The sequence below is a fragment of the Panthera tigris genome, chromosome A2 (assembly GCF_018350195.1).
Source record: "Panthera tigris isolate Pti1 chromosome A2, P.tigris_Pti1_mat1.1, whole genome shotgun sequence".
NCBI classification, from domain to species: Eukaryota; Metazoa; Chordata; class Mammalia; order Carnivora; family Felidae; genus Panthera; species Panthera tigris.
In genome coordinates this window covers 146,634,258-146,655,681 of record NC_056661.1, presented here as the reverse complement: position 1 = coordinate 146,655,681, position 21,424 = coordinate 146,634,258, and the positions used below count along the sequence as shown (strand labels likewise).

Sequence of the window (21,424 nt, the reverse complement as noted above, 5' to 3'; positions counted from 1 at the left end):
TCCCATTGGTGTTGGCCAATATCCAGTTGCTGGTGTTCAGAGACACCAGGAATGGGAAATGTGCCCTTCTCTGGTCTTTCAAATGCCAGGAGAGGCTGGCACAGAATGTCTTCTGCCACTAGGGTCACTGCTGCGGGATGTCATAATTAGATCGCGTGAACTGTATGGGGCACCTACCTCAAAGCAGGCCCTTGGTTGTTGGTTCCCAGCGTCTCAGTCATGGGTTTTTAACACCAATGGTGACATCTTGGAAGGAAAAGCCAGTCATTTTGGCCAGTATATGAGGGTAAAGTCTAAATTAATCCCATCTCTGGTAGAAACCAAGCCAGACAATGAAGGCAAAGGGCTTGTGACAAATGCTCTTCTAAATCCAGGAAGATGCTTGGGTAGTTGTGGTTTTCAGCCCAATGGCAACTTGAGAGATAAATATAGTGCCATCACTGAGAAGTCCATGGGAAGTAAGACACCATCCCTGAGCTCAGAGACACAGGATCCGAAGGATGAGGAATCAGACACCAGTGATTGTTACCATGACAGGAGCATTACATGTCAGTGGAGAGAGAGGTTATGGGGAAGTGACATTTGAGAAGGATCTTGAAAACTTGGTGGTTTGCCATAGCGCGGGGGGCGGTGGGCATCAAGAGGGTTGTTCATTTTCCTTCCGAATGAAACAACACAAGCAAATGCCGGGAGGCTTTATTCCGTGATTTTCTATGAATCACCCGAGAACGGTGTATATCATGTTCCATCCCCTCATCTCTTCCACAAACTAGGAAGGTGAATGAGGGGATTTGAACACTGCTCCTAATACCACACCCAAACACGGACTTCTCTACCCGAAGTTCCTGCCATTAAGCGTCCCAGACCTGGGTGCCCTTGTGGACAGGGGCCCAACTCAGGGAATGGGGCAGAGAGGGGGAAGAGCCAGAAACCTCTCCTTGCCCCACCAGCAAGTGAGTAATGGCTCACTCTCGGTGCCTGTCAAATTACCGTGCTTCCTCCCTCCAGATAATCCCAGTCACGGGTCCTCGGGAAGGGGGCACCAAGGTCACCATCCGAGGGGAGAACCTGGGTCTGGAATTCCGGGACATCGCCTCCCATGTGAAGGTGGCCGGTGTGGAGTGCAGCCCTTTAGTGGATGGCTACATCCCTGCAGAACAGTAAGTGGAAGCCACACGAGACGGCTCTCTCTTGTTGTTGACCCCCCTTCCCTGGCCAACAATTGACAGCCAATGGCAAAAGGTGCTAGAGACCCTTGGGGTGGGGAGAGTAGAATGCCCCTAATATTCTAGTGTACTGGGAGGGAAGAGAAAAGTGATCACTACCTCCTTGGGGTGTGACTGTGGGTAGTGGTGAGACAAAGCAAAATGAAACTCTGCAAGAGAAGTGTGAGTTCAGTTCCCGACCCCCTGCAGTCCCTAACTCCCCACTCATGTCCTCCAATTATGAAAGAAGCTAAACCTCTGGTCCTTTCTGTGGAGACTGAAAATGAAACCCCACACCCACTCTCTGGCCTGTGGGAATTTTGGATTGTTTTTTTCTCCGTGCAGTTTGCTGGTGCCTGGAGTGGGTCATTCCATGATTGACCTTTACCTCCCAATCCACCTGTTAGAGGACGTTTGTGAGTCATGTATCATTGCCTTGGAAATAAGTAAGCACAATTCTCCAGCCCAGCAGACTCTCCCATGAAATGTTTACCAGCACGATAGAATCTATCTTCTATACCATCTTGCTGCCCCTCCCAGAGTGACACCTTACCACCTGTCCTGTGTGCGTGAGTTACTGACTCTTTGCAGGTCTCCCATGGGTATGTCAGTGCGGTTTACCTGTCAGCTTGCTGGTCTTGCGCAGGTTTCGTGATTCTGGAACCATCAGTACCACCATCCTCACTTCCTCCTGATTTCCCTCCAGATCTTCCTAAAGTGCTCTTAGTAGATGCTATGATAGAAGGATCTATTCTTGATAGAACTCACCTAATGGTCTGTCACTGCTTATTTGCCCAAAGATCTTTCTGTGGCTCCTTCAACTTTCTAAGTCCTTCCTAGAACAAAACCAAAAGCAAGCTGCTACTGATATATTGTGATTTGGGGAACTTCAAAATGCCCTACTCTGGACCTGCAAAGCCAGATAGAAAATATATTACTATAAAGTCACATGATTGAAATATTGTGGTACTAGTTAGATCAGTGGAATAAGATAGAATACCCAGGAAAAGAATCCTGATACATAAAAAGTCAGCGATGTGATAAAGGTGACATTTCAAATCAGCAAGGGAAGCAAAGATCATTCAATAAGTGGTCCTCATTAACTCCCTGAAAAAAATATACACCAGACTCTTATTTCACATTATACGCCAAAATAAATTCCAGATGGATTAATGAATTAAGTGACAAAAATAAATCTGTGGAATGACTAGAAGAAAATGCAGGTGAGAATTTATTTGATTTCAAATAAGGGAAGTATAACTGTGCTAAGCATAACAGCAAAAGAAGAAAATTATAAAGAAAAAGATCAGGGGATTGGAGTATATAAAACTTAAAATTTGTTCATCAAAACTCAAAGAAAAATATGAATGATAAACTGGGACTATTGTTATAACCAATTAGAGTTAATACATGCTTTTTCTTAACATACAAAGAGGTTCCATTAAAAAAAAAAAGTAAATATCAGAAAATGAGCAAAGAGCATGACTGTGCAATTCACAAAGTAGACAAAGAACCAAAAGCCATGTAAAAAAGTTAAAATCATTAGTAATCAATGAAATGAAAATTAAAATAATGGGGAACAATTTTTAAAAATCAATGTCCAGTGCAGATGAGAAGCAGGAGAAATAACATATTCATACATTCATATTGAGAATGTAAATTGGGACAAATTTTGTGGAAAGAAATTTAGAAGTGTGGATTGAAAGTCTTCAGTCTGGTCATAATATTTCTAGAACTTTACTTAAATAACCAGAATGCACAAATATTTATTTGCAAGAATACTTATTTGGGCCTTATTTTTTTTTTAATTTTTTTAACGTTTTTTTATTTACTTTTGAGACAGAGAGAGACAGAGCATGAAGGGGGGAGGGGCAGAGAGAGAAGGAGACACAGAATCGGAAGCAGGTTCCAGGCTCTGAGCCATCAGCCCAGAGCCCGACGCGGGGCTCGAACTCACGGACCGCGAGATCGTGACCTGAGCCGAAGTCGGACGCCTAACCTACTGCGCCACCCAGGCGCCCCGGCCTTATTTTTAACAGTGGAAATTTAGAAGCAATTTGTGTATTTTAAAATAGGGAATTAATCAATCCCATCAATTATTGTACATCCACAGGCAGGTAACTATATAGCCATGAAATCTGATATTACAGAAGAATCGTGACCAGGTGTATACTAAAGGTGTATTAGTGAGAACATCATTTACCAAGCAGACTAGAGTTTCTAATTAATTCTATAAAAGATAAAGAAGTCTGAAAACATGTACATCAAAATGCTGACAACAGATACTTCTGGATGGTTGAAATGGGGTGGGAGGAGGTATATGTACGGCAAGTGTTTTCATATACTTTCTATTTTTTCTTTACGCTGGACGTGTGCCAGGTATGCTATCTGGACAGAAAGGCATATCTTTTTACTGGACTCTCACCCAGAAGTTCTTTCTAAGACAGACACAGAACCTGGAAGCCACAAAGTAAAAGAAGGAGCAGTTTTACCACAGATACTTTTAAATGTTAGTGGAGCAAAAGACATTACAAACAAAGTTGAAAGACAGATGACAGGCTAAGAGAGAATAATTGCAATACTTACTACAGACAAAAGTTAATACTGCTCATTCAGAAGCTCCCACAAAAAGACAATCCATTAGCAATATAAGGAGACAGCTTCAGACAAATCAAAGGAAAGGCTATCTAAGATTTTTTACAGCCACACACACATGCTTGAAACTATCTACGTGACTGGTAATCAGGGAAATAACAATGAAAACAAAAAGGAGATCTTTTTTCCCTATTACATTGGAAAAACTGTCAAAGGATTGATAATATCTAGCTTTGGAAAAAGAGTGAAAGAATCTCCCTCTGTTGCTTTTGACGGAAGTGCAAATTGGTAACAACCCTTTTGGACCATTATTTTCTTCTACCTATCAAACATTAAATGCCTAAACAACGACCCCGCAAGCTCCCTCCTCAGAGATTTATTCTAATAAATGTGCAATGCTTCGGGACGTATGTGTAAAAAGTTGGTTCATTTTGCAGGGTTATGTGGAGTAGGAGAAAAATCAGGATAAGTTAAATGTACATCAGGAGGAGGATAGTTAAATAAATAATGGTGCAGCCATAGTATGAACTGCAATGAAGCTGTCAGGAAGAATACAGGAGGGCTGTGCCTGACACGAGGCAAATCCACGCTGTGTCTCTGAGTAGAACGTGTGTGTGTATATTTGCAAATATATATATTCGGGCAAGTTGCCTAACTTTTTCTGTGTCTCAGTTTCTTCATTTGTAAAATAGAGATCTTAATTATATATTGATCTTGTGTGTGTGTGTGTGTGTGTGTGTGTGTGTGTATACACACGCACACACACACACTATATGTGTTTGCATAGGTCTAGAGAAAGGTCTATGAGGATATATACATATACACCAAGCTTTTGTGAGAGATTAGGAGTGAAAAAGGGACACTTAATTTTACTGTCGCACTTCTGTTTTTGAGGAGTATGAACAAATTTTGTAATTAAAACAATGAGCATTTTTAAAAGGGACAAATGTGTGACTCTCCTCCATCCTTCCCTCTCCCCCCAAGCACGAGTCTCTCCATCCAGCCAAGTGGCCAGCTGGCACCAGGGGTGGGGAGGGGGGGGCAGAAAATACTCCACTGAGGCAGTCCATGCAGTGGGAATGAAGTGCCCCTGAGTGAGGGTCTGAAAACCTTAATTAAGTCTGCTCCAGGGTCCCTGTCTGACATGCTGTGGGCCCTTGGGAAGGTCACTACCTCTCTGGGCCACGCCAGCGGTGTTCCCTGTGCTATTTGGCTGAAACATTTCCCACCCTCTGATTCACAATTCAGTGGACAATTCCTGAACGAGGGAGTGGGTGTCTAGGGTCAGGACACAGGGACCCTCCCCTAGGCTCCTCACTTTCCAAGGGTCTCCAAGGAGACCCCTGTAGGTTGTATTTCCTCATTTCCTGAGAACCAAAGGGGAGCCTTGCAGGGAAGAATCAGGTGTCTTTCCCCTCCTCCTCCCCTGCCCACCCCTGAGACCCTACTGCAGAGAAAAGGCCTGGGTAGGTATGGGGCCCAGGGGTCACATCTGGGAGTCCTGTGACCACAGGGTCTGTCCTCTCCTCTCTGCAGGATCGTGTGTGAGATGGGGGAGGCCAAGCCGAGCCAGCACGCAGGCTTCGTGGAGATCTGTGTGGCCGTGTGTCGGCCCGAGTTCATGGCCCGGTCCTCACAACTCTATTACTTCATGGTGAGTCCCTGCCGTCGGCGACCTGACCGGCGCGGGCTACAGACCTCGTGACCATGGTTGTTGCCCGGCTAGACCTCTGTGGGCAGACTCCAGGCCGCTTGTGGAAGTCTGTCCTGCAGGGTGAGAGCACAGCCCTCTAAATCTGAAAGGCTGGGTCCCAATCCAAACCTGCGGTGGCTGGCCTGGCCCCAGGGAAGCTGCTGTGGCTCCCAGGCCCAGGGCCCCCAGCTGGCCCAGTGGCAGCGTGGCCACTCACTGGGCAAACTTGGGTGAGTTCCTTAACCTTCCTGTGCCTCAGTGTCTTCATTTCTAAAACGGGGGTGATAATACTTACATCTACCCCATGGTATTGTTGTGAAAATTACACAAAATGGCTGGGTCACCTCTCTCATTTCTTGTACGGGTTCTGTGGCAGCCGGTGTTTCTACTATGGCCTGCCCTCTCCCTGTACGCGGGCACCCTGTCATTTCTATCCCAGAACCCACATTCATTCTGCCTTCCCCCCTCACCAGCACCCCTTCCCATGACCTCCTTAACCCCACCCCAACCCCCACCTCACCAGCACCCCTTCTCATGACCTCCTTAATCCCACCCCAACCCCTACCTCACCAGCACCCCTTCCCATGACCTCCTTAACCCAACCCCCACCTCACCAGCACCCCATCTCATGACCTTCTTAACCCAACCCCCACCTCACCAGCACCCCATCTCATGACCTTCTTTACCCAACCCCCACCTCACCAGCACCCCTTCCCATGACCTCCTTAACTCCACCTCAACCCCCACCTCACCAGCACCCTTTCCCATGACCTCCTTAACCCAACCCCCACCTCACCAGCACCCCATCTCATGACCTTCTTTACCCAACCCCCACCTCACCAGCACCCTGTCCCATGACCTCCTTAACCCAACCCCCACCTCACCAGCACCCCATCTCATGACCTTCTTAACCCAACCCCCACCTCACCAGCACCCCATCTCATGACCTTCTTTACCCAACCCCCACTTCACCAACACCCCGTCCCATGACCTCCTTAACCCCACCCCAATCCCCACCTCACCTGCACCCCTACCCCACCTTCCCTTCCCAGGGCTTGTCTCCAGACCTCACCCTGACCTCCACATCCCCTCCAGCCAGGACCCTCCCTGGCCCTGCAGAGGCGGCCCCTGGTGAGGGGCTCTGCGGGGTTGGGCTCTCGGGACCTCTCAGCCTTGTCATGTCCGGCAGGTGTGCGGGAGGCATGGGCGTCTCTGTTGCCTCTCACGCTGCCTCATTTTCAAAGTTTTGCCATCCAGTTGATTTCTCGGATTAATGATGGCTGTGATGGGGTAGTTTCCTCATGATTCTAAGCTGCTTTTGGAAGCTGGAAGCCTGAAGTGATGGATGGGCATCAAATGCTCCAGAACAGTCCAGGGGAGCCCACTTTCCACCCTCTGCCCCTTCCTCCCTCCTCTTTCATCTGCCTCCCTCCTCCTCCTCCTTCTTTCTCCATTCAGCTGACAACTCTTTAGCACCACCTGGCAGGATCCTTCTCATGAAATTGTTTGATAAATATTTGCTTAATTGGTTGAATTTCATAATTTAATTCGGTGGCCCCGGCTTGTGGGGGTTACAGTGATGACCTAGACCGGGCACAGCCCATCCCTCGGGGGCCTGAGGTCTAGAAGGAGAGGTATGGCGTACGTGCAGACGGGAATGGAGACGGGTGCATCAGACGCCCCTCCAGCCGGCGCCCGCGCTCTCTGCTCCCCCTCTACTCCTGAAAACCTCCCCTCCTTCTAAACACAGTTGGCTCTCACTGCACACGCAGGAGCTCACGTAGAAGAACACGCATGTGTAATGGGTTTAATGGATGGGTAAGTTTACCTGGCTCTTTAGGATCTGTACCCCCACCTTCTTCTGAAAGGATTTGAGGAAGTTGCCAAGGGAAACCCAACACACCTGAAGGCAATCAGCAATAAATGTGTGTGTGTGTGTGTGTGTGTGTGTGTGTGTATGGAGAGAGGGCATGTATACCGTACGTTATCTGTATGTATATACCCAGAAGTTGTTAATCCAGCAGAGTCAAGATACTGAGAGGGAGACGCAGACAGACTGAGACAGAGGCAGAGACAGCACTCCCCAAGTGTTTAGAGGTGTGGCATGGATGCCAAACTTGGGCACAAAATCCAGCTCGGAAATTACCTGGCCAAAGCAAGTGCTGGCCAGCCAGTCACCTGCCCTGCAGTTTGTTTTATGTATTGTTTAGTTTTTAGAGGGAGCGAGAGAGAGGGCGCAAGTGAGCGAGGGGCAGAGAGAGAGAAGGAGAGAGAGAGAGACAGAGAGGGGGAGAGAATCCCAGGAGGGGCCTGGGTGGGGAGGGAAGGGGGAGGAGAGAGAGAGAAGCGGGGCTCACTGGAAGAAGGACTCGAATTCACAAATCGTGAGATCATGACCTGAGCCAAAGTCAGATGCTTAACTGACTGAGCCACCCAGGCGCCCCTGCCCCGAACAGTTTTTATCCTGGGGTCACGTGGCAGCAACAGATTGGATGGTGATAGGAACGACCACTACCTCAGGAAGCCGGAGTTTGCTTTGGGTGTTAGAGATCTCTGCCAGGTCTCCAGCTGCGGCTCTCCCCTTCGTGACTCACTCAAAGGCCACCGGGGCCCCCTGTCCTGCCATCACCTCTGTGACCCACCCAGGCTGTCAACTCCCACACACAGCGCGTCATTCCCCCCTCACTTGCCCATTTCTGTCAGGGACTCGTCACCAGGCCACAGTTATCGTGGACAATGGCTCGGCTTCCCTTAATTCTGATTTCAACCACTCCATCACTGGGTCCTAGAGTCTTACTTTTCCCATTTTCATGGCTGCTACAATGGCCTCTTTAAATCCCTGACTTTGAAGGTTGGAACCCATTCTAATCCTAATCCATCTACCCTGTAGAATGTTGGGTCCACCTCAAGAAGGACCCAGGGCCCCACTGCCTCTAGCTGTGGTCCAGTCTCCTCGGTCTGGCCAGCCTTGTCTACCCAATTCTGTTCCCCGAGGCTTTGCATGGCCTGACCCCTTTCCTTTCTCCATCTCCTTCCCCACGTTGCCCCAAGCCCTGTCCTCCTCAATCCTCCAAGCCTGCTTGTGAGCCACTCCACACCTTCTCCGAATAACCAGCCCACAGCACCCATGGAACCTGGCTTACTGGGGATTCCATGGCATCTGCCTGCATGACACTCCGTGTTGCCTCTTGGAGCCCCTGCTCCCTCTGTCAGACCAGTAAGTCTTTGGAGATGAAGCCCCGGCTGTTTATTTCTTTGTTAGCCCCCATGGTACTTAGACAGTTCTAAACCTTCCTGCATGTTGGACTCTCCCAAGGAGCTTCAAACAAAATGCTCCAGAGCCCCCCTGAGCTAAATCACACACTACAGGTGGGGCACAAAACTCTCCGGGAGATTCCAACTCAGCCCAGCCTGAGGGCCACTGGCCTAGGAGAAACAATGTTTGTAGAACAGCTGCTGTGTGCCCGTTGATATCCGGTTCCAGGCTTAATTCTTACAAGGAGCCTATGTTGTCAACATTCAAAAGCCCCTTCGGCTCTCAGGTAAGGTCAGTCTTGCCTGCATGACGGTTTTTGCCCCAGAGCAGGATGTGGTTAGATGCAGGGCATCAAGGTGAGGCTTCATGGAAGAAACTGGATGGAAAGGCAGGATAGGATGTTCCGTATGGATCTGGAGTAGTGGGAGGCTGTTCCTGGCATAAGATAGGAGTGCACCTAAAGATGGGAAAAGAAGGGAGGGAGAAGGAAGGGGGTTGATGGCAAGGGAAGAGGTTGGGACAGAAAGAGAAGTCAGTAAACAAAAGAGCTGTTGCCACAAGGCAAAAAATGCACTAGCCCAGTGGGGCCCTGGGACTTGGCGGTTTGTGAGGGACTGTGCTGATGCCACGTGTCCACTGGGGAAGACGTTCAGGGAGGGGAATGATGCTGGGGAGCTCGGGTCCTCCCCCGTCCCTCCTGTGCATTTAAGGGCCCAGTCATTGAGGCTACCCCAGAGCTCCTCAGGGTCCAGGGAGGGAATGAGGGGCAGAGGTTCCCATGAGTCTCAACTGAGAGGTGGAAAGAGACAGAGTGACCCTCTCTCCAGCATCTCGGAGCCCTCATAGCCTCCCCACACAGCCAGGCAGCTTGCAGGTGGCCCTACTTGGGCCCCACAGAGAAGCCCGTGACTCCTCTGGGGTCCTGGGACAGCTCAGGAACCCCTTCCCAGGGGTCCTCCGGAGACATGGGGCACGCGGGGGAGCCTCTTCTTCAGGGATGCCTCTCAGGACCTGGGGCATGCTGGGGAGCCCCCTTCCCTGTGCTGAGATTGGGAGTAAGGTTTGAGTCTGATTCAGTTTCCCTCCACAAATCAGGCCAGACTCTGATGTGTGGGTTTATTCACCCAAAAGCCAGAACCCGACCGCCAAGGCCAAGGGATCAGCATCCTTGGTCTCGTCACCCGTTCTGTCCCTAGAGATCTCCACAGAGGGAATCTTTCCCTTCCCTACCTCCAGCCAGGAGCCAAGTGAAGGGGTGGCAAGTAATACAGAATTTGATTTCCCGTGCAAACCCGCCGTGAAATATTTATGAAGCATGACTTGAATAATTAATAGTTTCTCACAACTTTAAAACATGTCTCAGTATCATCCACTCCTCACCCCCACCCCCAGCCCGCCACTGCAGGGCCAACAAGGATTACTCCTTTCCACCCCTTCTAGAACCCCACCCACAGGCTGCCAGAGAGCCTCTTCTTCCCACGTTGCTGCCACCCCCATCTGTCTTAACCTGCCTGTTTTTTTACTTTATCTCTAGGCCCCCCCTTGCCTCGAACAGACAGCGCCCTCTTTCCCTTCCAGACAGTGGGACAAAGGCACCATGTGGGGGAGGTGACTGCAAGTTACAGAACCGGAAAACCGGCAGGCCCCTTTGAGATAACTATGTTTTGATCCAGCTCCCTGATTTTGTGATCAGAGAGGTTACATGGTTTGTCCAGAGTCCCACAGCATGATCTGGGCAGAGCTGTTCTCCACTCTTTCCACAGCCTCACCCCACCTGTGTCCCAGTCTCCATTTGAGCCAGCAGCAGCTCCAGAATGAGGGGTTCCTTAGCATTGTGGGTGCCAGGTGCTCGGGATCTGCAGGGACCCGGTGGGCAGATGGGCCCCACGTGTGGGGCGGACACTGGGCGGTGGGCAAGTGTCCCCGCGGGCCCCCCACCACCCCGCATACCTGCCAGCCTCACTGGGGCTTCTCCCCTCCTCCCGAGGTGTTATTGAGGCCTCTCCTGGGGAGGTCGCCTGCGGGCTGGGAGCCCAGTAGGTTCAACTTTTGGTGCAGAATTCTTTAAGGGGCAGGGGAGAGCGAAATCTTCATTTAAATGCAGATACGGGCTTCTCACCTGGGACTGAGGAAAGTTTTTTTCCATTAAAATGCTAATGAAAGAGCAAAGCACAACTCCAGATCCTCAGCTCACAGGTGCCCCCTCCCCATCCTCACTCCATCCCTGACCCTTCTTCACTCCTCCCCCTGGGTTTCCCTGGGGCCCTCACCACCCATCGCTCAGGCCTCTGAGCGTTTGGACAGCTCTCTTAACAGGCCCATGGAAGGAACAGGTCACCTTCCCAAAAGCACCCGAGACTGGAGAGGTGATGGAGAACCAGAGCTCTGGAGTCAGATCTCAGATGTGCCACTTTTTAGCTGTGTGACCTCGGGAACTTTACTTAACATCTCTGAATTTTTTCTGTAAAATAGGTAATAATACCTACCTTGTAGAATTGACTGAGCAAATAAATTATATAGAGATGGATGAAGGTATAAAGCGTGCCAGTTAAAACGTCAGCATATAGCAGCTATTACTACTGTTATGAATATAGAGGTGTAAGCTCTCAGGGTCCAGAACGTCACTTTCCCACACAAGCTCAATAAAATCTTCATGGGCTCTTTGGGAGGCCACCGTTACTGAGGATTCCAGAAGGCAGCTCCGGGGAGTGGGGTGCTGCCTCTCTTCAGACCCTGCCCCAGTTGTGTCTCAGGCCAGATCCTTTCCTGCACAGACGCTGACTCTCTCGGACCTGAAGCCCAAACGGGGGCCCATGTCGGGGGGCACCCAAGTGACCATCACGGGCACCAACCTGAACGCGGGCAGCAATGTGGTGGTGATGTTCGGGAAGCAGCCTTGCCTCTTCCACAGGTAACTGAGCTCAAGGCAGGCCTCGGGGGCCCACAGCCCAGTGGGTGGGGCCGGTGGGGCAGCCTCAGGGCAGCAGACGACCAGGGCTAACCTCCTGGAAGTGCCTTCTCTTCCCTGAGAAAGTGGCCTTTCTTTTTGAGGGAGGATTTGATGGGCAGAACTGGCTGTGGATGTTTTTGCCTCAGTCTGGAGAACTGCCAGGCACCCCATTCATGCTGCTGCCCACCATTTAGCCTTTGTGCCCCTATACCAACCGCTGTACAGAACCCTCGGGTTCCGCAGGAGTCCCTGGGGAATCTAGAGCCCCTGCCTGGAGGCTAGCCTCTCTCCAGCTGCTGCAGAGCCAGCCAGGCCTGCCGAAATCTGCTAGGGGCCCCTACCCCAGCTGGCTGAGGGTCAACCTCCAAGGGCAGCCGACTTTCTCCCCACTGATTCCACCATCCAGGCCCAAAAGGGCACACCTTCTGTAAGCCAGGAGCCTGGGGTATAGGAGGGAGGTGGGAGGTTCATCTGATGCAGGACTCAGATTTGGTGGGGACGTGACATTCTGCAGGAGAGGTTTTCCTGGGACAGAACTATGCTGAGGGCTGTGACAGATCTGAAGTCAGGCCAGTGATCAAGAAAAAACTGTTCTGACACTTGCTAAAATGGTAAGGAAGAGTTCACTCAGGATTATTGCAATAGGCGCCAAGAGTATCACAAGGGGGAAAGAAAGAAATCAGGTTTGACTCCAAATACGGCAAAGACATGGGGGGATTTATAGCCAAGCAGCATAGTGAGGGGGTCAGTGATGGCAAATTACTAAGATGAATAGGAATAGGGAGACTCTTGCTAAAGGGACTTAACAGGATTCTTGCCGAAGGCAGCCCAGGGTACTCAGGTATCAACTGGAGGGGGGTCGGGAGTTTTGACTTAGCAGGATTCTTGCTACAAATGGGGCTTGACAGGCCCAGGACAGGGCCCCAGGATAAGGCCTTGTTGAAAAGAGGGCTCAGAGGAACCTGTCTACCGTTGGGTCAAGTCTCTGCAGTAGTGCCTGGAGCTTTATATCTGAGGCAGCGCTGACTTATTGCCTCTGAGGAGCCTGACGAACAGGGAGGGGTGGGAGGGCCCTGACCCGGACCCCTGTCCCCATCAACACCCGGACCCCAGCTCCATGTCTGCCCTCCCTGCAGACGCTCTCCGTCCTACATCGTCTGCAACACCACGTCCTCAGATGAGGTGCTAGAAATGAAGGTGATGGTGCAAGTGGACAAGGCCAGCATCCACCAGGACCTGTTCTTCCAGTATGTGGAGGACCCCACCATCGTGCGGATCGAGCCAGAGTGGAGCATAGTCAGGTAGGGGCAGCCCTGACCTCAGTTTTCCTTCCTCAACTCTCAAGAGCCAAGGACAGTTCTGGGACCCAGTTCGGCTTTGAGGACTGATGAATCGGGGTTGACTCAGAGCACCCCCCAAATCAGACCTTCCTTCCAGGGCGCCCTCCTTCCACCGAGAACACCTCTGAATGGGACCCGGCCCCTGGGGCCAAGCTCTGACCGGCAAGAGCCCGTGACCCCTAATCTGAGCATTGGTGGGTACACCTGGAGGAAATGATCCCGCCATAGTGACTGCTGAGGGGGTGCCAGTCCTCTTCCCCTGAACCTCCCTTCTGGCAAATATGGGCGATAATTCCAATCCTGCTGAGGGATGCAGGAGAAAGAGATCAGATCCAACTTCTTCTTGGCCTGCTCTTGAACAAAAACGTGCCCTGACCACCAGGGTGCAGTTCAGATGTCTGTCCTCTGGGCTTCTGTAGCATCCTGCCGTTCCTCTGTCCTGCTCTGTCATGACCCCGAGTTGTCTGCTTGCTTCGACCTTCCCTCTATTGCAAACTCCTCAAGGGCAGGGAGTAGATCTTGTTCCCTGCTCTTTTCCCGGGGGCCCAAAACAAGTATAGAGAGCGCATGTCCTAGGAGGGAGCCAGGTATGTGCTGTTACAGCAACGCCCTCTAAGGCCACCTCTCACTCAGCCATTCGCAAGCTGACTTGTACCAGCTGCGTAACTTCCCGGCCTCCCCTCTGGAGAGGTTCACAGGGGGCTTTGGAAACTCCAGGATCCCTAGGGACCCTCCCAGTCCCCCCTTGGTGGGGCTGTGGAGTGTGGCATCTCCCTTCAGGGAGGGAGCGCTGTTCCAGTCCCTGGGGGATACATTGTAATGGGAAGGCGATGCTAAGGGCATCCTGACACCAAGGGCCCTGCTGACCTTTGGGAAACTGCTGGATCAGGGGCTGAGGTGGAATGGAACAGGCCTTGGGGTCAGAAGGAGTGGGCTCAGCCCAGCTCTACTTCTAACCAGCCAAAGTAACCAATCACCTTAAAGGTTACTTGACTTCTCTGGGCTCATGGTTTCTCCTCCATCAGCTCCCTCCTGGGGCACTGGGAGGGGTAAGCAGAACGCATATGCACAGTGCAGTGCCTGGCCCAGCTCTCTCCCACTGCCCCCCACCCACCCTCCCCACCGTGGGCTTCAGTTCTAGAGGACATCTGGCATCAGGGAAAGGGGGAACGCATAGAGATGTGGTCTCCCTGGCTGAAGCGGGCGTCAAGGACAAGTCCAGTACAGAGAACAATCTTTTAAACTGGGGTTGAGCAGACTCCAACCTGGGGGGCAGATCTGGCCATCTGCCTCCTTTTATAAATAAAGTTTTATTGGAACACAGCCATGCTCATTCATATATGTTTTGTCTGTAGCTGCTTTCTCAACACAACAGCAGAGATGAGTAATTGCAACAGACCGTATGGCCTGGGAAGCCTAAAATATTTACTCTCTGGCCCTTTCCAGAAAAGTTTGCCACCCCCCGCCTTACAGCCACGAAAGGCAGCCTTTGCTGAGATCAGATTTGGTTGTCCTTAGCAGTTACGTCCTAAGACCCAAAGTTTATAAGCTATAGCCGTGATTTTAAAGCAGATGAATATGAGGCACAAAGAGGGGGAAAATAGTCTGTAGAAAGCTATTCTGGGATTTGCCCCCTGAGGCCCCGGGAATCTAGGAAGTTGGTGTAGCCCTTTGCCTAGACAAACTCTACAGCTCCCTAAGGAATTCACAGTCTGGGTTAATTCAGCTCTTCCTCATGTCATTGTCACAGAAGTAGAGGTGTTGTCCTTCCTGGCACTCAGTAGTGGACCCTGAGTCACGTTCATAACAAGAGGGAGGTTGGAGGTTTGGGGCCTGCCAGCCGGCCCTAGAGTTTTTGCTGCAGTGAACAAATTCTCCGATGGGGTGGGGCTCTGCAGAGTGAGGCTTCAGACTGCTCCCAAGAGTCTGGGCTACTAAGGATCAGTGATGGGGGGGCGGGTCCGTTGGTAAACGCGTGTTGAATTGGTGATGGAGAAGATTGGGAGATGGCCAGATAGCAGAATACCATTGTGGAACACCGCCATGGGCAGAAGAGCCTGTCTGGGTTTTACAGGAATCTCCCAGCATGCATGTGCACGTGTGTGTAGGCCCATGCTTGTGTGTGTGTGTGCACGTGTTGGGGGGGAGGGAGAGGGAGCGGGAGGGGCAGGTGGAGGGCGAGAGGAAGCCAGGGAATAACTGGGAGTGCAGAGATGAGCAGATGCATAGGGAGGTAGAAATGAATGTGGGTGACAGAGATTCTTTATTCGCCAAGCTTGTAACTGTTGCAGATGAAATTGTAGTAATTTCTGGGGAGGAGACAGTGCTCAGACCCTGGAGGGTCTGGTGGGGGGGGCGTCTTGGAGCAAGGCTCTCATTAGGCCAAGGCTAGTGTGAAAATCTCCCTGAGATCGGTGAGGGCTGGGGCAGAGACACCAGGGGCTGCAGAGAAACATCTGGCTCCAGTCAGGAGGCTTCAGAGCCTCCACGGGTGTCCAAGCTCTCGATGAGCCCAGTGCTGGACAGCCGCAGACATCTGGTTATCACTGTCGTCCCCTTGGCCGCTGAGAGCTCATCCTTATCATTATTCAGTCAGTTTGTCATCATTGTCCCTGTGAACATTATCACGCCTCTTGGCTATCATTGTCTTTAATGTCAGAGCTCAGCCTGATTGATCATCATCATCATCTTCAAGTGCCTTTGCTATTCCTATCCCCGTGTTGACACGCCTCCTCCTTTCTTCCCCGGGCAGTGGAAACACACCCATCGCCGTATGGGGGACTCACCTGGACCTCATACAGAATCCCCAGATCCGTGCCAAGCATGGAGGGAAGGAGCACATCAATGTGAGTCCAGGGTGGGCAGGGAACACGGGCAGGGAGCATGAGCACCACTCAACATGTCCTGACGGGACCCAGACACCCTGGAGCACTGGGACGATGGGATGAGGGAGCAGACATGAGGGCATTTTCATACCTTGGGGTACAGGCACGGAAGAGCAGTCACTTCTGGGGGTTCTGGGGTTTCATATCCTCATTCCTCCACCTTTCAGACCTCCGGTGCTGCCCCTTAGCTTAGAGATCCCCTAGTCACTGCCACACCCGCCGTGGACAAAGCAGATCTAGATGCCACTGCAGAGTCTGCTGCTTGAGTGCCCAGGTTATGTGGTCGTGGCTGCGGAGGGGTGGCGGCCCAGGTCAGCGCCATGCTGTTTGATGGCACTGGGGGGACGCTGGTGGGTGCGTTGGGGCTCTATGGGTTCAGGCGCTGCATAAGTCCCCCTTTCTGGTTTCTCCAGCTCTGTGAGGTCCTGAACGCCACTGAGATGACCTGCCAGGCTCCGGCCCTCGCTCTGGGGCCCGACCACCAGTCTGACCTGACCGAGAGGCCTGAGGAGTTTGGCTTCATCCTGGACAACGTCCAGTCCCTGCTAATCCTCAACAAGACCAACTTCACCTACTATCCCAACCCCGTGTTTGAGGCCTTCGGGCCCTCAGGAGTCCTGGAGCTCAAGCCTGGCACTCCCATCATCCTGAAGGTAGAGTGAGGTGGTGGGCGGGAGGTGGGAAGCCGGGAGGCTGCTGCATGGAATGGGGATGCTTTTCAAGTCCCAGAGAAAGGCCAGAAGTCATGGGCTCTGGCCCAATTTCATGACCGCCGTCCCTAGCAGAGGTTGTGTCATAGTCCAGAGCGTGGAAAACACTGCCTCCGAGTTTGTATTGGGAGGCAAACTCTCTTTACAGGCCGTAGAGACCTGATCGGGGCAGCTGGACCCATCCTGGCCATCTGCCTCCCAGGCTTCCTGTGTCCCCCGAGTCCAGGACCTGGGAGGTCAAAGGCGCACACTGCTTCCTCCCGTGTAGCCCTTTGCAGACCACAGCATAGGGTTTCTTTGGAGCATGGGTAGCAACTTAATTTTAACTCCTGTGACAATTTCAATCAATTGGTACCGATTGACTGTAGCTCTGTGTTGAGAGGGATTCTGAGGCTGCACTCGGATGAGCTCAAAAGAGTGCCCCGATCACTGACTCCCCACCGAGGAAAGGGGAATGGCAGTGTATGTGTCACAAAGCTTTCGGACTTGTTGTGGAAGGTGGCCTCTCCACCAGCTCGCCAGCAGGATGGGACCCCTGGGTGGGAGACGTGGCAGCCAGCCAGGAGCTATGATGCTGACTCTGGGGTGGGAACCGAGGCTCTCCTGTCCCTCCAGGGCAAGAACCTGATCCCACCGGTGGCTGGGGGTAATGTGAAGCTGAACTACACCGTGCTGGTTGGGGAGAAGCCGTGCACGGTGACGGTGTCGGATGTGCAGCTGCTCTGCGAGTCCCCCAACCTCATCGGCAGGCACAAAGTGATGGTGAGGCCGGCGGGGCCCCGATCTGGATGGGGCAGGCACTTAAGGATGCGAGAGTGTGAGCGGACCGGCTCCATGCTGGGCTGCCAGGGCTTTCCGGGAGGCGATTCTGGCCCTCTCGGAACTTCCTTCGTGGCCACCCATCACCCCTTGTTCCTTCTCTCTGTCATGCTTCCCACCTCCTTCTTGTGCATTGTCATTCTTTCCTGACGCTGGTGCTACAATAAAGGCCATGCAAAACAGCTCTAGGGATGTGCTGCATGGCCTGTTACAGGCTAGAGACCCTTCCAGGAGAGCACCGTTGTTGGCCCCAGGAGGGCCATAATATGCTCTGCCTCAGTCTTCCAATCCTTATGATGGGATGAATCTCAGGGAGCGGTCATTGAAGACGTGTCAGACTTCTTTAGGTCCCAGTCGTGGGCTGTTTCCTTATGAAGATGGACATTAGTCCCGGCTGAGGGAATTTGCAGCTTCCCGTCTGTGGGGGGTGGCCTGCTCTGAGCCATCCGGACCCATCCCCAGGCCCCCACACACCCTCTCCTCTGTTCCGACCCGAGACGGTTTTCCTCCCTGGAGCCCTTTCCTTCATCCTGCCCCGGGGCTGCTTCCCCAGGGTGCTCTGAGCCCCCTCCCAGCTTCCTCTCGCGTGCTGTGCCCCCAGGCCCGAGTCGGTGGCATGGAGTACTCCCCGGGGATGGTGTACGTGGCCCCGGACAGCCCGCTCAGCCTGCCCGCCATCGTCAGCATCGCCGTGGCAGGCGGCCTCCTGGTCATCTTCATCGTAGCCGTCCTCATCGCCTACAAACGCAAGTCCCGCGAAAGTGACCTCACGCTGAAGCGGCTGCAGATGCAAATGGACAACCTGGAGTCGCGTGTGGCCCTGGAGTGCAAAGAAGGTACTGGAGGACCGGGGACATCCCCCCCCCCCCACCCCCCGGCCCGAGTCTGTGCGCGTGCGCCTCACACAGGGCAGCGGGCTGGGCACCTGCAGGCCGCACTGGGGTCCGGGTGTCTAACCTCTAACTCTGCTCTCCAAGCCTGTATCCAGACAGATCCCTTATCCCAGCAGACCCACCCCTTCCCGGGAGAGGCCCCTCTCCCCTCCCTCCAGGTGCCCCCTTCCCCTCTTTCCCCAGGTCAGGCTGGGATCATCCTAAGCTCCGTGAGAGCAGTTTCCAGCCCAGAATCCTGGCCGCCGGGGTTTTATGCTCTCCTCTTGGGGACACCTTGGGGTGTCTTGACATGACACATTCAGCAACCCGCAGCTCCCTTCCTTGAGGAGGAAGGTACGGCTGTAGGGCTGATTTGAGATGTAGAAGGAAGAGGGTTTCCCAGCCTGTATGTTTAAAAATTACCAACACCGCCATGATGTGAAATCAGCTGCACTAAATCCAAGAAGGAAATTTAGGAGTCAGACTCTTGTCGCCTGCCAGATATCATGATATCATTTCGTGAGTCACCCTGGGAGGGTCTGAGTGGATTCTTTGCCGTGGATTTATTCTCCGAGCCAATCCGGCCTGTACCTGGGGCTCTCCCATCCCCACTAGGGAAGCCGCAGCTCCCTCTGATGGGGAAGTGGGTCCATCCCGTCCCCTCAGTACATCCTTAGCTGTCAACACTGGCATCTGCCTTGTGGGACTGTTAATTACTGCCTTTTATTATATTTACGCTGCTTAATTTTTTTCTCCGCAATGTACTCTTCCCTCTAATTAGGTGTAGTGATTAGAATCTCTTTTATGTGTGGCAGGCACGAGGCTTTGAATGTTGGAGGCGCTTAGTGACTTGAAGGAAAGCTGCAGACAGATTAAAAAACCACCCCCCTCCTTCTCCTCTCCGCCAGCTGAGCACCCCCAACGGGGAGCGGGCAGAGAGGGGAATGTGAAGCGAGGTTCCTCTCGGAAAGTTCTGGAGAAGGAGGAATTAGCAGTCAGGGAGTCCAGCCGAAGAGGGTCAGCGGAGGCGCCAGGAGAGGGCCTTGGCTTCTGGCTCGGGAGAGAGCTCTCCTGCGTGAGTGAGACGAGAGAGGTGTAGAGCAAAGTACATGGAGATTCGCCACGGAAGTATTCGTCGGGGGTGCCCAGAGCTGGCTCTCGAACATGTAAGGGGCAGCTTGGGTTCGGGGAAGGTGACTCCCCAAAGACTTGAGAGTAAGCCGGGACGTCACCCACACGCAAACCCAGGCCCTGCGCTGGCCTGGCCTCTTGAGACATAAACACACACACGCGTGCTTACACGGCCACAGCAACTCACTGACATGCACACACACCCAGACGGTCACTCACGCACACACTCACTAATGCCCACGCACGCATTGCACACATTCCCACAAACACACACGCGTTCCTCACTCAGGACATACATGAATGTTCACCAGTGCTTTCGGTGACAGCACGTGCCAGACGTCTTACCGAGTCCTCCTCCTGCACACGTGTGCACACACACTGGTGTGAGTTCTACTTGGATGCGTTACGGTTGCTCTGCCTTCGGAGTCGTTCGCCTTGGCAGGGCCCCCCCCCCCCCGTGTCAGTGTGACCAGGGGTGCGGATGGAGAGCAGTGCAGGGGAGGTCTGGAGCAGCCTCTCCAGGGGCCCGGGTGGGGTCCTCACGATTCCGTCAAGTGAGAAGCAAATGAGAAGCCTCGAGGCCTGGAGATCCAAGGTCCGTGGGCCCAAGTTGGCACTGTGGGGTGCAGTGGGGCCCCCGTCCACAGTGCCTGGGGCAGCCGTGTTGTGTTTGTGTCGTGTGATCAGTAGAGCCCACAGAATACTGTTTTCCCATTCTTGTGTGTATGGAAATCGTAAGAAGTATCATTTCATCGGTGCCCACTGGCTGTGTTAATCCACGCTGGTTGTGTGTGAACGTGCGTGTGTCTCACGCATGCATGCACGCGAGTACATGTGCATGTGCCCCGGAGGAAGACGGAGCGGGGGAAGGTCTGGCACGTCATTTCTGACGGCCTTCCGGGGCAGAGGGTGGCCTGGGAGGAGGGCTGTGCTCAGGACAGAGTGTGGCCGCAGCTTTGGCGCTGTGTGACCACCTGGGCCGTGTGCTAGACTTCCTTGGGGGCAGGAAGGAAGGGCGTCTTGCAGCTCCATGACCATCTGGAGGCCTGAGCTGCCTCCACAGACAGCAGTGCCCACATGCAGACCATAATTCACCGTGGAGTGGCATCACCTTGAGGAAGGAAAGACAAAGATACGCCCTGCATATCTATCCAGAAGGAATACAGTAATGTGGCAGAGCCTTCGTCTTGGCCCCATTGGATGGTTTGTGGTTTGAAGGCTCCAGTGAGCTGCGTGGCCCAGAACTAGGACTGCAGAAGAAATTGTTTTTCACTTAGCCCACTATAAAACGCAGAATTAGGAATAGACCCTCCACCACTGGAACCTCTCCCCTCCCTCCCCCGTCCTTTGACGTCCCCCCTACCCCCCAGCATATTCTGTAAACCAAAACCATTCAGGCCCCAGCAGCAGGACAAATCTATGGACAGCCACCCCCACCCATGCTTTGGAAGGGATTTGGCCCAAGACAAGCCTCCTTGTGACACATTCTATCTCTCCTTCCTATATCATTCTCCCCAGCTACTTAAAACATCCCACGTTATTCCTGCACACCTGCAGCCTATTGCCCGTGTCTCCTAAAGGCCTGGGTGAGGGTTCTGAGCCTCAGACTCGAGGCTCACCCCAGCCAGCAGTCTCATGGGCTTCCCTTTGTACCAGCTTTTGCTGAGCTGCAGACGGACATCCATGAACTGACCAGTGACCTGGACGGAGCTGGGATCCCCTTCCTGGATTACAGAACGTACACCATGCGGGTGCTGTTCCCAGGGATTGAAGACCATCCTGTGCTCCGAGACCTCGAGGTGAGAAGTAGGACCCATAACCAAGCCTTCCCCATCAAGGTGCTAGTGCAGAGAAAGGTGTCGGTGACCTGCAAATGCAGCCACCTCATCGGGAGGTGAGAAAGCTGAGGCCAGGGAGGGGATGTGACTTGCCCAAGGCTTCCCCCTACCCCCGCTTGTCAACGGCAGC

At 52.8% G+C, this 21,424-nt stretch overlaps 1 protein-coding gene across 5 annotated transcripts in view; it reads left to right on the top strand.

Moving 5' to 3' along the window:
- PLXNA4 (plexin A4) overlaps window positions 1–21,424 on the top strand; it is a 586,108-nt gene that overhangs the window by 520,657 nt on the left and 44,027 nt on the right. For all 5 annotated transcript variants that reach the window (XM_042972611.1, XM_042972629.1, XM_042972638.1 and 2 more), the window contains 9 exons: window positions 1,009–1,160; window positions 5,337–5,454; window positions 11,524–11,660; window positions 12,836–13,000; window positions 15,792–15,885; window positions 16,338–16,577; window positions 17,250–17,396; window positions 18,055–18,289; window positions 21,113–21,255. In XM_042972611.1, the coding sequence (XP_042828545.1) occupies window positions 1,009–1,160; window positions 5,337–5,454; window positions 11,524–11,660; window positions 12,836–13,000; window positions 15,792–15,885; window positions 16,338–16,577; window positions 17,250–17,396; window positions 18,055–18,289; window positions 21,113–21,255 (1,431 nt within the window). The remainder of the gene's footprint in view (window positions 1–1,008; window positions 1,161–5,336; window positions 5,455–11,523; window positions 11,661–12,835; window positions 13,001–15,791; window positions 15,886–16,337; window positions 16,578–17,249; window positions 17,397–18,054; window positions 18,290–21,112; window positions 21,256–21,424) is intronic.